The sequence below is a fragment of the Homalodisca vitripennis genome, chromosome 2, assembly GCF_021130785.1.
Source record: "Homalodisca vitripennis isolate AUS2020 chromosome 2, UT_GWSS_2.1, whole genome shotgun sequence".
In the NCBI taxonomy this organism is placed as follows: Eukaryota; Metazoa; Arthropoda; class Insecta; order Hemiptera; family Cicadellidae; genus Homalodisca; species Homalodisca vitripennis.
This window is the reverse complement of record NC_060208.1, coordinates 161,842,108-161,858,757: the sequence shown is the minus strand read 5'-3', so window position 1 is coordinate 161,858,757 and position 16,650 is coordinate 161,842,108. Positions and strand designations below refer to the sequence as shown.

Below are 16,650 nucleotides of genomic sequence, written 5' to 3'. Positions count from 1 at the left end.
TATACCAGAGGCGTATTTAAAAGTAAATCCAACTGTTTTTAATCAAAATAATACCTTATGTACTGATTGGTATTTTACATAAATATCATAACACAAAAATAATTAACGTTTATTGTTTTACGTTATAAATAACAGTATATTGCTGTATTTAAAGTTACCATTCAATGCAAGACAAAGATTATAAATTGTAATATTAACTTTCTACAACTAAGCCCCAATTTATATCCTGTTCCATCTGTGATGCAATTCAAAACTACTAATTGGTTTTATTTTAAAATAAGCTCACAGCAACTGTTAACTGATCCTCGGTATACAATACACCACCCTCCTTGTTGACTTTCTCCATATATTTGCGTTCTGGGTCCCCTGGCACCAGCACAGGCTTGTCTGGGTGTAACTGTAACATTATTTTGATATAAACACTAATTAAAAATTAACTAAAGAACTGATTATATGGACGATAAATAACACCATACAACATTCTATATTAAATATATATTTTGGACTAGAACAAAATAATTTTAAAGTGGTTCCATTATTAATAAATCTTAATGTCAAATGCACACATCTCTGACACCTTGGCTACCACCTATATTGATAATTATAATATCAAATGTTATGAAAATATCTAAATTGTTGAGTCTAGTATTAATTAACTTAAAGTATTTACATTTCACTTTAACTCACATCTGCCTATGAGTATTGCAGCATGATGAGTAAAGACTTTTGGTACACTGTAATGCTGGGTCTTATACAGGTAGCAGTAGAGTATCGTAAGTTAATTATAAATATAAAATAAATAGTATTTATTTACAACAATTTTATCATTGAATATTCTAAAATTAAACCGGTTATTTAGTACATGCTTCATATGTGTTTAATACTTTCACAAACCTTGAGAAAAGTCATATTTTTCACACCAAAAGTAAAACTCACTATTATTAATAAGCACTAACACTGCATATAGCCGTATTTAATATTTGTTCCTTATTTTTGCCACTAGATTATTATTTCATTTGTCATGCACTTTTATTGTAAATTGATTAATGAAAAGTTTGGGATTGATTTGATTAGAAGATTCTTCTCCACAGTAAGGTGGATATCTCAAGCTTTTAACTTTTTGCAATATTTTGAAACGTTATGAACTAAAATGTAGAGAACCAAAATATTATTGATCTAATCCTAGGTGCCTTACGTATTTGGTAATATGCTATCACAATGCTTGAATTTTTACAGTCAAGACAAGCAGTCATTGATAAGGCAAGGCAAGTTAATGTACCAATTATTAATATAATTGGTAAAACAACTAACAACACAGTTAAGTTATTACAATATATTGCTTAGTTTTCCGTCTATATTTACTTTACAAATATTCTTTTTAACTGTAGAAACTTTCAGTTGCACAGTTAACAGTTTGAACTCAATACTACTTATTGGCTAAAAATAAAAATAATTTCTGTTGTTCTTCATAGTGGTTGCTGTTTCAAATTTTTTGTGCCAGATTTAACAAAAACTGCAATTAGAAACTCTTATCACAAAATTTCTTAGAGAAATGTATAGTGACAGTTTACAATGGATACAATTCAAATTGTATAACAGAAATGTCACTCTTGAATGTCTTTCCAGTGCACTTAGAATCTACACTTTTTTCACTTAACAATTAGAAGGGTGTTGATGTCAACCAGTCATTCAGCGATGCCTTCAACTTTATTTGTTTAAGAGCTTTCAATTATTGTAGGAGTAGGTTGTACAGATTCTTGCCAGGATATGACAGTTTTATTTCATACAGTGTTAAATGGTGGTTGGTAGTGAGTAGTATGCAGGAGGTTGGGTGTAGCAGTCGTGGTGGTCAGCAACTCGAGGTAGGTTCTTCCTTTCAACATATAGTATAACCTCCCAGGTGTAGAGGCCAACCACTGCCAAACAATTTACAAAAAACAAGAAAATAAATCAAAATAAAATGTTTGGTCTCTTAAGTGACAGAACTAGTTAGTAAAAAAAGGAGAAAATGCTGACAATCAGAAAATATAAAAGAATATAATTGTACCTAATCTATACAATTGGCTTTCGTGATTGTTCTCTCCTAATGAACTTTTTTTAGTAATTGTTTGCCCTGAACAATACTAATGTATTGACAGAAATTATTGTTATTTAACAATAAAACAACATCAAAAATATGTTATTTTTGGTGTTTATTGTTTAAAAAATAGACAATATTTTTAATAAACACCCTGAAACTGTACATAATGATTTGAAAACTGTATCACGCCTTACTGTTGCTCCTTACATCTTGTTTCCCTTGTGTTTATTATATTTAATTTTTCTTTTAATTAAAGCTATGTCTAGCAAAATCTTCCAATGAATTCAAACTCAAAGATTTAAAGTTAAATAGATATTTGTTATAAAAACTTACAGGCTCCAAATTACGGAGAATTCTATTCATCTCTGACATTCTCTGTTCAAAGCCTGGAGCAAAGTGGGTTGGATTAATAACTACAAAACATTGAGCCAGATTAGCCGGTCGCTTAGCATCTGTCCATTCCCGGATGTTTGGACCAAAGTCACCTCCTGAAACCATTTACAGGGTTATTGTTAAGCGATTTTTGGTGAATTACATTTATTAAATCAAATGTATGTAGCTTTATTACCAAAAGTATTTTAAAATAAAATCTAACATATATTACTGATTACTGATTATGAAATTTCCAAGTATGTATTTTAAAACAAATATGAATAAAAGCTGAAAGCAATAAAGAATAAGTAGACTAGTTAGTTAAAGGCGACTGTTTCTTTGCAAGTGTTTATCCCAGTAAGCAATGGCAACCATGAGAGTTGTATAGTTCTATACAGAGAAACAAACTATAGTAATAACAGTCTGAATTAATTGGTAGGCCATTGAAGTTTCATTCACTTCATAACTATTTTCTCCCTTCCTTCAGATGTGAAACGACACCATAAATAAAAGCTCTATGACACAATGAAATTTTTTTGAAGTCTGTTAACACAGATGCCACTGATGCTTCAGTTCTAACTTCTCAGGATGGATTCAATAAAAATGGAATAAAAGAAAGGTTTGTTGAATAACTAAAATAAGTTTATATTGGACTAAATAATGATGAATGTTCTTTGTTCATGAATCAGGTAATGTCTTGTTTACATTTTAAAGTGTTGTTTTATTTTAAATAAAACTTTTGTAAAACTATGATTCTTCAATGAAATAACGATAGTTGTAGAAAATCTCTAGATTAACTAAGGTACATCATTTTATCGTTTATTATTTTTTTCTTTAAATGGTTTCAGAACTTGGAAAGTGGCGTTTGAAATTCAAACAGTCTCAAATAAATACATGAAAATATTTTCATATGCTAAAACAAAATGCTAGAATTCTACTCAACAAAGCACATCAGAACATATATCATCTTGAAAACACGTTTACTCAAGAAATATATTGCAATTAATTATTTACCATCATAAAACCGTTCCATGATATGTTGACCATGGATTAAACTAATTTCAAAATTCAGTCTAACATGCATGGTACATCCAGTTAGTCTACTCAGTTTCCTATTGTAGTGAGTATATTTGTTATTTCAAAACATTTGAAACAAAAGTACTATAACTTAAACATTTATAGCTTGTGATTACCAGCTAAAATTCCACAAAACGTTTCCACCATTAGTGCCAAGCCATAGCCTTTATAACCAGAATTTATCTCCTCCCCACCTAATGGCATTTGATCCTTGATGTCCCAAGCAAGTTTAGCAATAGTGTCTTTTGGTTTTTCATCAGGAATTTGAGCCCAAGCCATAGGAATTTTTTTTTGTGTCGTTTTCTTCACTTCAATCTGAAAATGAACACACGATGATTTATTATTGATACGCAGAACTGCACAGCAAAACCAAATTATTAGTTGTAAAAACAGTAATATGTAACAAGAATCATAGTTACTTTCAAGAAATCTTTCAAAGTTATACAACGTGAATCTATATTTATTGTGGTTTTTGGCTTACTTTGGTTCATGTCTCCTCAAACTTTAATATGAACTAAAGAAATTAGACTTTCTCCTCTGTGCGATAATGTAAAGCTAATGGATACAAAATTCAGCTAAAGCCGTTGAATTTCCGAGTAGATAGAAAACATTGTCATGGGAAAAGTGGGATTGGAATCAGTTAGTAGGGCAATGAACAAAGAACAAATTTCGTTTGAACCCTCAACTTGATATACTGAATAAACTTCCTGCAATTAATAAAGTACCTCCAACTATGCCTTCATATCTAATATAAACTCTCCAAAGCACTACCTTCTTTCTTTAGATACCTTTTATTTATTTATTCGATCTCAGCAAGGCTTTCCACGGTCTAGAACATGCTTTTTAAACCACACAATAGAAGTGAAGCAGACAATAAAAGAATTTACAAGAGCTGTAAACTCTGAATTGTTATTAAATAGAGGGATTTTTTTATGAATTAGTAGCAACAATTGTATAAAATGACTAACAACCAAGTTGAAATGAAAAATGGTTGCTTCTCCATTAATGTTTGTAGGTACATTAAGTTTCGGTAATTTTTAGCTGTTCTGTGCATAGAAACCAAACTCCTTAATCTTCTTGAAACAAACCATTTTAATTTTAATATAGGCATAATGGTGTTATAGATTGTTCTACTTAATTTTTCTGTCTTTTCTCTTAAAGATTAGGTGCATAGCATGGTTCATATCATTACTGATAAAAAATACAACTAATAATACTAACAATACAAATAAGAATAAAATAAAATACAAATTGCAATACAATTAAGATAAGTTTTAACCTCTGTAAACATGAATGTTCCTCAATGTGACTGATTGTGCTCTTATGCAAAACTGGAATGGCACACACTTAGTACACATAGCTCTGGTCAACCAATGTTTGTGAATGTACATGCAAACTTGAAAGTAATAGTAAGAGTGTTGAAAATTTCCAATACTCTTAAATTAATTAGAAATATTATTTCTTTCAAGTTGAAAAGATTGGGTTGGTTCATCATTCTTTGCCACCAGACTACAATATTATCTTATTTATACAAATTCTACAATAAATGTAATAGTTTCTATCCTCTTTCGACTAGTACTTTCTTCCCACCTACTTATCTGTTTAGTTCAAAGTATGGAAGTAGGTAGATGCTTAACACGTTGACTGCAGCAAATGACTTATAGCACAGCACAGAATCAGATAGAGAGTGAAGAGTGAAGGTGTTAAATATTAATTTTAAATATATGATATATAACATATTTTAAAGTTGAAAACTGTCTCCTTTGGATTACGCTTATGGAGACACTTGAACAAGAATTTTTATGAAACATAACCCAATGATATTAATGACTTTTCAGAGTGAATTTTGCAAGAAGTTGCAGAAATCGCTGTTGTTATACTGCAGAAAGTCATATATGGTTACTACAACTGACTAACCCATTGCCAAAGTGCAGAAAGAAAATAGTTTGTGCTCTAACTGTAAACGCAAAGGAGGTAAGGTGCAACAATAAACAAGTAAAGCTATACTTTAACAAATTTGACACTTTTAACATTTTATTTCTTTATGAGTTTGTAAAAGTGGATAGCTTTTTTCCAATGACAACCCTATTTTCGACATGCTTCTTAATATTTTACTCCCCAAAATTAATGTTTTCACAAGATTACATTATTGTTCTATCTTTACACTTAAGTTTGCCTCCGACTGCTCTAGGACCACCCTTATGAGGAGGTAGAAAGTCTTTGATAATAGAGAAAATAAGGATATATGCCCTTTATTGATGTGCAAAAGTTTACTTTTGTAAATAAAATCATAAAAATATTTCTTGGTAATTTCTGGACTTTTTTATACCAACCAACCATCCTTATTCTTTGTTAATTTAAGAAATTAAACCATCCAATAATGAGATTTTTAGGTATTTTAGACGATATATTGGATTGTTTGATTTTTAAATTAATGAAGAATACTAAGTCCAATAAATAAGAAGCATCTACAATGTAACTGTCCTGAAATAAAAAGAACTTGTTTGTAATTTCTAAACTAGTTATATTCTTTTGAGATCAGACTTGTGGCATTGTGTTTTGCTCCAAACATCTTTGATTTGATGTAAATCTCAACCTATGCTCTCATTTAAGCTTGTCTTCTGAATACTCATGGACTGCCTCCTAAAATTGATGAAAATTTGATAAGTGTAGTATAAATGTAGTAATTCATTTCTTTATCTGCAATGGTAAAAAAGAATAGAACTGTAGTGATACTTTTTGAACACGCTGTATATTTTAAAAAATTTGAAGAGATAAAACACTGCAGGAGAAATAAAAAAATGAAAATCTAGTTCTACAAAGTGAACTGAAGGTTGTAAACAAATCTCAATGTATTCAGTGTTTTCCACCTTTACAACTGAACACAGGGAGTATACAAAACATAGCCGCTGATCAAAATAAGTGGCAAAAAGTTCCTGTTGTACATAAAAAATCTGTAACTCCAAAAATCTAAACCACTAGTAGTTGGATAGATATGCACAATCACTTTGAAGTATTGTCAGGAGAGGAGACTGATGAGAGGACGAATATGGAGATGATACAGAAGTAGCTACAAAATCAAAAGAGGAAAACAGTAAACAAATTAACAAAAATAAATCAATTTTTTTAAATCTACAAGGCAAAATAAAACAAAAAGTAAAAATCAACGCCATTCTGCTACACATGCTGTTAAACAAAATATGCACGTATCAACACCTTCAATGCAGTCTGGAACAATAAACAAAAATAAAATCCTTATTCAGTCATGAGAGAGGATGTGGTGAACACATCAGGGACCGGCTTGGTAGAATATTTGTGGTTACGTAAATAATCAAACCCAATGCAAATTTTAATGATGCCATTGAAAATATTGAGGAACTAATAATAATAAAGTCATACCATAATAAAGATTATGTCATTGTCCTAGCAGGAACAAATAATTTCAACAATAGAACATCAGATTTAGATTTTTGGTTTGATTTAATAAAACAAGTAGCCCATAAAACCAATGTAATTATACCTGAAATTCTACATAGATTTGATAAGTTAGGGTTCAATACGAATTATGTTATTGAAAGATCCAATATCACACTGATCGAATAAATAAGAGTCTCAAAACTTGATAGCCACAACTTCGTCATTGTACCAAATACTAAATATACCTTGCATGATCATATCAAACATGGCCTGCACTTTAATGCAAGTGGGAAAATTAAACTTTCAAACCAAATTTGTCTTGGAATCATCATATATCCAAAAATATACGATTTGGCTACACAGATCGTAGCCTTTTTCCTTCAAAAATGCCCTTTCGAGATGTCTTTCCACAAACTACTAAGAGTGAACTAATTACACTTCCCCATGAGACGTACGTGGATGCTGTCAATGGGATCACTGATACACCAGAAGGAGAAGCAGAGATCACCCCAACTACATCAGAAGTGCTGCAGTCACATGAGGAAAGAGACAGTCCAGTGCCAGTGTCTACCACAATTATAACAAGACTTGACAACAAAACATGTACAGATGATTTTTAGAGACACAGGTTCCACCCCCAGAGTTGCAACACAGAACTTAAACCTCTTCCAAAAACAAAACACAGATATAAAATAAAACTTTGTTAACAAATTCTACATTCAGCATAGTCCACCAAAATGCTGAAACTGCAACAAATAAGCTAGATGAACTTGCTCTTCTGTGTGAGGAACTAAAACCAGACGTTTTCATAGTTTCAGAACACGCATTTACAAACGAAATAATACATTTTTCAAAATTATTAACTTTGATTTGGACCAATCATTTCAGGATCAATTTTATAAGGGAGGTAGAGTAGCAGTTTTAGTTGGAGATCGAATCAAGTCTGAGCCACTGAGGTTTAATGTAGCTATGGAATTAAATTTTGAGGTGGCTGGAGTTGAAGTCTGCTTGAGTTCTCTCGGGAGAATTGCCGTGGTTGTTTTGTACAGATTACCAAATGGTCAATTTGGTGTTTGTTTTCTAGAGGCTTGAGTGGCTTCTAAACTATTTTCTCCATAATTTTAAATATTTTGTTATAATGGGGGATATCAATTTTAATGTTTTAAATATGAATGATAATCAAACTCAACAGTTTAAAGATTTGCTCAAATGTTAAGTCGTAGATGGTCTGTGTAACCAACTTGTGTAACAGCGACATCAAGTACTGCCATTGATAATGACATAACAAATGTACTCAGTACTGTGTCAGTGCTGAACACTGCTATATATGACCATTACGCACAGGAGGTGATGCTCCTTGGATGTTCAGTTAGCCAAGAATCCCACAACATTGTTTTAAGGAGAACTGTGCAACCCCATAACATAAATCTTTTAAATAAATGTCTGGCAAATGAAAATTGAAATTTTTTAGATTCTTTTACTTCTGCAGAGACAATATTCGACTCCTTCAACAGTTGTTTCATGTTCCACTTAAATGCTTGCTGTCCCCTTAAGAAAATAAAAATAAAAGGTAAAGTTCAGAAGAATTCTTGGATAACACCTGGAATTCTGATTTCTAGAAATAAAATACAATTCTATAATGAAATATTCAGGAACACTAATGGTTATACATTCAAATCTTTCTATAGTAAATCACAAAAAAATTATAAAAAAGTAATAACTTGTGCAAAATTATACGAAATAAACAATAAACTAAAACAGTCATCAAACTTTTCTAAGATAGCCTGGAACATCATAGAAAATTCTGCAAATAAAGCATCTTCAAAATCTATTCAGCTTGATGCTGATGGGATAAAATTAACCTATCCCAACGCAATAGCTTTGCAATTTTACAAATTTTTCTCCTCATTGGCTAGTTCTCTCGATGCTGACTGTGAATTGGAATTACATACAGTCAACACACATACCCCTGCTTCATTTATGGTTCTAGCTCCTGTGTGTGAGGAAAAAGTGGGACGTATTGTAAGAAGTTTCTCAGCTAAAACTTCCAATGACATAAATAGCATATCAATATAGCTTATAAAACAATGTTATCAGCACATTTTAAGTCCATTGACAAAAATCATAAATGTTTCTTTTGAAACTGGCACCTTTCCATCCGCACTCCAACTGGCAAAAGTCGTACCTGTTTTCAAAAGAGGCAATCCAAAGATAGTGGATAACTATCAACCAATTTCAATTTTATCCGTTTTTAGCAAAACTTTTGACAAATTGTTCCTGGAATTTTAATTTTATTGAAAAACACAAAATTTTGTCTGATCAACAATTTGGTTTCAGACCAGGAAAATAAACTTTTACCAGGAGTAATCACACAACTTGTACAGTTTACTGTGTAACGCTTTGAGACTAACCAAAGAACACTCAGTGTCTTTCCTGATCTCTCAAAAGCATTTGATACTGTTAATCATGGTATATTGCTACACAAGCTGGAAGTCTATGGTATATGGGGGACAGCACACTAGTGGCTCCATTCATACTTGAGCAGCAGAAGTCAATATGTTCAGGTCCATAATGCAGTATCAAGTAGTATTAGAATATACCAAGGAGTCCCACAGAGATCAATCTTGAGTCCTGTCCTTTTCTTGATTTATGTGAATAACATCCATGGAGAATCGTTTAATATACAGATGACATGACTCTCTGTTTCCAGGCTGATTCTGACTTCTTTGGAGAGTCAAACCTTCATTGATCTTTATTCCTCCATTCAAAATTTTTGGTAAATAATCTCAAAACTAATCATGAAAAGACAAATTACATCAACTTCGGTTTACGTAGGTTGAATACTTATGAAACCCCAACAGTAATGGTGGATAACATTGTTCTGTAGGAAACTGATTCTGCTACATTTCTAGGAATAGACTTAGGTAAAGGGTTAACCTAGAAAGTTCACATTAAAAGTGTATGTGCTAAATTAGCAACTGGAATTTTTGTCTTTCGAAATTTATCAAAGCTTTTTACGTCTGATGTTTTAATGATGGCTTACTATGGATTAATATTTCCATACCTGTCGTAGGGAATTTCCCTGTGGTGCAGTTGTGTGGTGCATCAAACTTGGAAAGAGTAATCAGACTACAAACAAAAAGCTGTTCGAATCATCACAAAATTGAACAACAGAGAGTCATGTCAAAGTGCCTTCAGGTAGCTCAACTTGCTAACTCTACCCAGCTTGTATATTTTAGAGACTTCATTTTACTGTCAATTTCAGTGTATATTTACACAGGGCAGTGATATACATAGATACGAGACAAGAGCTTGGGAGCGCTTTTGAGCCCAACAGCATAGAATAGCAGCAGCATTTGAATGCCTCCCTTCTCAAGCTGGGATCAAATTCATTAACAGTCTCCCTGAAACACTAAATTTAGAAACAAATCCAACAAATTAAAAACCCAATTAAAACACTACCTGGTGTCTTGCACTTTTTACTCAGTTGGTAAGTTCATGGAGCACACTTGGGATTGATATTTGAGGTGGTGTTGCAATCCTGGCGGTTGGTCCCAAGAATTTTGAATTTTTTTTCTATGTATGTGTATGAATGTGTGCCTGCGTGCAGCTGTATGGAAAGTCGAGTGAATGGATTTAGTTTTTAAGATAAATACAATTTGTATCATTGACTATTGCAATACAATGTAATATAAATATTGTCAACACGATGAATATATTCTATTCTATTATACAGAGGGATGAAAACTCCATTCCTTATAATTTTTTAAATTAAATTGTAGATTGTAAAAAGAAACTAAGATAATATTCCTGTGTCAATGTTCTAGTTCTAGTTTTTGACGTATTAAAATTTTGAAGAGATGTTTCCTGGAATACAAACCAAATCTATATCATATTTAAATATTTACAGATATTTTAAATTCAGTAACTTTAATTTAAAAAATAAAAATGTCAAGAAAAGCCCTATTTACATTTAAGATACCCCACAATTATATAAAAACTTAATTGATCATATGTCTTTTAGTGGTAAAAATAATATTTGACAGTTTTTTTTTTAAAGGGTTTCCAACTGTTAAAATTTCAGTCATAGATTGCATTTTTCAAATTTTTAAATAGATTTCACAAAATATTTATGTTATGTATTCAGCCTACAAACTGATTACTAGTTAAAAATCCATTTTCTCTTTAATTTTGTGTCTTTGTTATTCCATAATCAATGATTATTCACACAGGGGTAGTTTTCATAATGGTTCAAGTTAAATTTGCCCCCTTTTTTGGGAAATGTCATATCTTTTAATGTAGAAAAATTATGGTTTTCTTCATGTACAAATATTCTTAAATTTCCTTTTCCTATTTGCAACTAAGTTTAGCAGTGTGGGAGGGGTGGAGATTTTCATCACCCTATATGTGTTTATTTTTGACTAATGAAAATAACATTTTCTTTATATTTAACTTACACTCAATTTTTTATGTGTCAGTTTAAGATTGCGGATGGGAGCAGAGAGTGATCCAAATGATCCCAGCGGCTGGTAGTTATCTTTCATGTCCTGGAGAGGAACCTTCTCTTTTTTCTTCTTAGAAATTTCACTCTGTACACGCCACCATGTATTTATATAACGACAAAAAAAGTTTTCTATACCCAGAAATCAAACTGATATAGAGCATTATTTAATTCACTAAAATGAATAGATTAGCTGAGACAGAGTATCAAAATCAAAATATAATATTATAGCTCTTTTATCCAGTTCTGACCTATGTTCCAAATTTCAAGAACTAGGTCTTAGCAAACATAGTTTAAAATCAATAAAATATTTATACTTAACAGACAAACAAGAAAGTATATTAATAGTAACTTTCAAACTACCATACATTCTCCATCCACACCATTTTTTATCAGTAATAATATTCAGACAAAAACAGTAAAAAGCCCTTTAGCCTACTGTTTAGCTTGATATAAAAATGACATTGCAATTAAGCTAAAATGTTCAAGCTTTGTATGAATCCCAACTAATACAACCAAGTAGGTTGTCAGTTTGTTTACTATTTTTTTTTATTCTGTTTTTATCATGGCTAACATGGGTACCCATAATACCAATGGGTTATTTCCATGAAAGATAGAGATTGGACTTCAATGGACCACAGTATAACCTTTTCAGTACAGAGGTAAAGGTGGTACAGGTAAAGGAAGGTTCATGAAAATTTAAACTATCTAGCTCTACTTATTGGAGGTTATTGTGTGTACAAAGAGACAGAAATGTAGAGACTTCACTAGATCAGCCAATAACAATTAAAAACACACTAGTTCTTCTTAAAAATGGACAATTTGCTCAAGTAATGTGACGAGTAAAATAATTATAGACTAGTAAAACTTGGCATGGCAAGTAAAATTCCACAAAGATAAATTCTGGTTCCTTTACTATTTTTAATATATGTTTGCATTAATTTATTTTAATGACAGTTTTATAATTTATTAACATTATACATACGGTATTTAATTCGTACATTTTACATTGACAATCTTTCATAACTGATATTAATATTAAGTTCTATTTTATACATTGACAATGTCACCTGTTCTTCCAGCTGTGCTGGTTTATTGAACGTATTATGTAAATTGTGACGGTAAAAAATTTGAATTTGAAAAAATTTGAACTATCTTTTTTTGAAGATGTAATATAAAAAGTATTAGGCATTAGTCAAGCTTGTATGGTAGAATCTAAAATTAGGTAAGAATAGAAAGGGTTTTTGTAGAGCCTATAGAAAAATTATACTCACAACTCCAACTGCAGTAGTAGAAGTAGCCATGTCTAACACAAAACTGTCTCCATCCATAGCTGGAGCTGCTACAGAGAGAGGGTTTGTACCCATAGCATTCTGAAACACATATTCAGGTGGGTTAAAACATTCATTATCTGTTAGTCTCTGTGTTTGCATGATAATAAGCTACCACTTTATATTTGCATAAATGTCTTTTTATACCCTTGCAAAAGACAAAAACGAAATGATTTTTGTTATATTAGCATCTAAGCTGAGTATTACTAGAAGAAGAACAAGCACTAACAATTTTATGATACTGTATGGTATATGTGTTAATCAATTCTTCTTCATCTTAGTTGGTGCTAGTGAAAAATGTCAAGAAATTCACTGGAAATTTCCAAATCGTACAACATCTAAAAGGAGCATGAGAACTGCTATCACTTAACATCAATATAATTTTTGTGTCCTATTCAGAGAAATATGGTTATGGACTGTTTCTGGATGCAAGTGGATTAACATATTTTTAAAGGTGCATATTTTTTGCATTTTTATTTGTTTGGCATATTTTAATAATCTCAAAATGTATGAGAAACAAACAAAGCAAATCAAATTTCAAAACAAATTAAAATATTGTTTTTAAGCATCAGTATGAAGTTTAACATTTAAATATATTTTGGCTAGCAATGTAGTAATTAAATTGAGAATAAAGCACCTTTAGTATTTTATATTTTAATATTGAGAACTTGGAAACTTATCTTATGATCAGTAAAAACATAAACATTTTACATGTGTAAAACTTTATTTGAAATGCATTAATGTCTAAAAATTTAATTTAATTTTAATTAAGTGTTATTGTAATAAAACTCTCTACAAGAAAGATGCTTTCTTAAAACCTGTGAAAAAAATGATTGAATAGGTCTTTGAGACAAAGAGCAAACTAGTGAACTGCAGGGTTAGAAATTTGCTTCCATGTCCATTCACAGATAAGTACACCTACAAATTCACCAATGGCAAGGAAGAGGCTGTCAGTGGAATTCATATAATTCAAACGAACCATGAGTTGTGCATTCACCAGATACGATGAGGTTGTGCTTAGGAATACAAGTCTGTAACTGTGAAATAGGAATTGGAATAGAATTAACTGCCTCAACAATGTTCTTCATGGGATATGCAGATGAAACTACACTGCTATTATGGTAAGTAACTGCAATAAGTTTCAGTTACTGTTGAATAAAGTCATGAGTCGTGTTCGCTTAGCTGGCTTAGATATTTATAGCACGAGTTAGGCAACAGAGAAGATTAAGATCTTTCTGCTCACCAAAAAGGAATAAATGTATTTCTGTCAACCTCATATCATTTCATGTATTGCCAATGACATTAAAGAATAATTTTCTTTTTTCTTTGTTAATTGTGTTTTCTTTTCATTGGCTGACGTCAATGATTCTATACTATGGTCTAAAATGCTGATGGTCACCTTTTGCATTATAGATTTAAGAAAACACTAATATTAATACACAGCATCATATCTTTTCAATTTCAACTTTTCTGGCCTGACACTGTCACAATGTATAAATACAACTAATGATGTCAGTTCAAAGCAGACAATACAACATAAAACTACTGAACAATGGGGAAGAACTAACCCAACATATGGCTTAGCCAACCGTGATTTGTGGACAATGTCTGATGTATTAGCAGCAAATTAAGGGTGGGAGACATTGATGCCAGCTCATACCCACTACCCAGTGTATGCTTGTGTATCCTACTAGACATCTCACGTTCCTTCTCTACATGTAATTAATATGCAATAGAACTTTATCATTAATAGATCTCATGCATTTAATTTTGTATCAAAATGAATACATATTCATATATATTTAGATAATTTGGGAAGTCATTTTCAATTAGATAATTGCTAAGTGGTGATTAATTATTGATACTAATTTTCACAGAAATGTTGTTCTTGAATCAGTAAAATCCCTAAACAGCAAACCTAGTAATTCTTAAAAATTGTTTGATCCTTCTAAAAAGAAATTATTCCAGGTGACTTGAAAGAGAGGATCTGAATGATTCAACAGATAATGTCTCTGGAAATGTTAAATACACTTATAATATTTGTAAGAAGATCAGTAAGTCTGAAACTGTACAAGAAATGCAGCTGTTGAATTTTCATCCATAATTCCATACTCCAACCTATACTTTAGGAAGGAACAACTTTACTTATCCCTTTTACTCATCACCAAAAGAAATTTTTTGTAGGTTGTGTCAAGATTTAACCACTTTTAGTTTGTCCTTCGTGTAAGTGGCACAAACTTAAGGGGCTCATTTGAGATCTATTTCTGATGGGAGGACAGAAAATCTAGCCCTCAAATTGAGGGCAGTAGAGAAGTATTTCAGCTGCATAAAAAATATGTTAATTGGTATGCCAGATTGCCTACCTTTGACCACTTTCCCTTTTTCTGTGTTGAGCCCTTTAACACCAAAGAACTCCTCCACTCTTTCAGAACTTGTTACTCATTCATTTTTATTAATCAAATATATTCCTAGTACCCATTACTTATAGGTAATTATTGCTGGTGTTGGTAGATTAACTGTCGACAATGTTACACATTTCTGTAACTTAAAATATACCTTTTCACTTCTTGTTGGAGGTACCAGAGGAGATGCATTGCTAAAAACCATTCCCTGTAACATGGAGAGGTGTTGTGTAATAAATAGGTGTATTATAAGTAATTTGGAAGTATACAATACTATGATAGAATATGGAGAAACTAGTTCCTTTTATTCCGAAAGGAATACTCGAATAAGAAAACTTTATCTGGTTTTAAATCTTAGATTTGATGGTTTATTATTCTATACCATTAGTAGTTTGTAAAAATTGTTAAATTTAAATGTGCTACATAAAATCTGCATTATTTTTACATTCAATTACATTGTTAACAATTTATTTAAAAGTAGCAAAACAACTAAACACATTCTTTAAAAATAACTAATGTATATCAAAGTTGTTAAACATTGACTCTTTATCACAAGCATTAAAAACTGATAAAGGTCATCAAACAAGAAGGTCGTTTTACCTTATCCATCATTAAGTTCTGTTTCACAAAATGTGGATTACAAATTTTGACATTTGAACCACTGAAAAAGATTTCAATATACTTTTGTTCACATTTTAAAGACTACCTGAGTTGAGCTTAATAGTCTGAAATAAACAATTTCATAAAAAAACTGATGTACTAATTTGCTTAAGATCAAAATAAGCTTTCATTGTTAATACTGTCTAGGCACATTCTCAATATTCACAATTCAAGTAATTTTAGGGCTCTATACAAAACCTGAAATAAGTAGTGACCTCATCCCCAAGTTTAAATATTTCATATTGATAACAATGTCACTAAAACCTTGTGCTTTGATATGATAATTACTGTCTGTACTCATAATAGGTATGAGATTGAGGATTTTGTCTAGTGTTTATTAAGCTCAATTTTTATTCTATTGTTTTAGTTCAGTTACAATAAAATTGTTCTTTATATTTTGTATACAACTTAGAAAATACATATTTTCTGATTTAAAAACTGTATAATACATGTATTCTAAATTTAACAAACATTTAAAAAAACATTTTGTATTTACTTAAATTAAATTATTTTAAATTATTTTAATTTATTTTTAAATACTGTAAGTACAGAATTATTCTACGGATTATTTTAAGACATTTTATGATTAAAGATAAATCACATTTTTATATGCAGTGAGAAGGTACTCACCAACATATTGTGCTTCAGTGCTTGTGTACTATACCATGAACCAATTCCATACTGGTTTGAGCCTGTAATGCAAGAATGTCACCTGTCACCAAGACAAGCAAATAAAATGTAATATGTTTTATGTGATTATAAAGTCTGTTTACTGTATGCAGCTTACTATCACACGTCCTACTAATAAAA

General features: G+C 31.0%; 1 protein-coding gene across 6 annotated transcripts in view; it reads right to left on the bottom strand.

The window, feature by feature from the left end:
* LOC124354936 (uncharacterized oxidoreductase YjmC-like) overlaps positions 1-16,650 on the bottom strand; it is a 40,069-nt gene that overhangs the window by 6,798 nt on the left and 16,621 nt on the right. For 3 of the 6 annotated variants that reach the window (XM_046805750.1, XM_046805749.1, XM_046805748.1), the window contains exons 4-10: positions 16,471-16,532; positions 15,335-15,388; positions 12,722-12,820; positions 11,404-11,535; positions 3,646-3,844; positions 2,414-2,568; positions 287-397 (exon numbers count right to left, since the gene is read on the bottom strand). In XM_046805750.1, the coding sequence (XP_046661706.1) occupies positions 287-397; positions 2,414-2,568; positions 3,646-3,844; positions 11,404-11,535; positions 12,722-12,820; positions 15,335-15,388; positions 16,471-16,532 (812 nt within the window). Of the gene's footprint in view, positions 1-286; positions 398-1,658; positions 1,917-2,413; positions 2,569-3,645; positions 3,845-11,403; positions 11,536-12,721; positions 12,821-15,334; positions 15,389-16,470; positions 16,533-16,650 lie in introns of all 6 variants that reach the window. The other 3 variants (XR_006921724.1, XM_046805751.1, XM_046805752.1) reach the window with 3 other exon arrangements.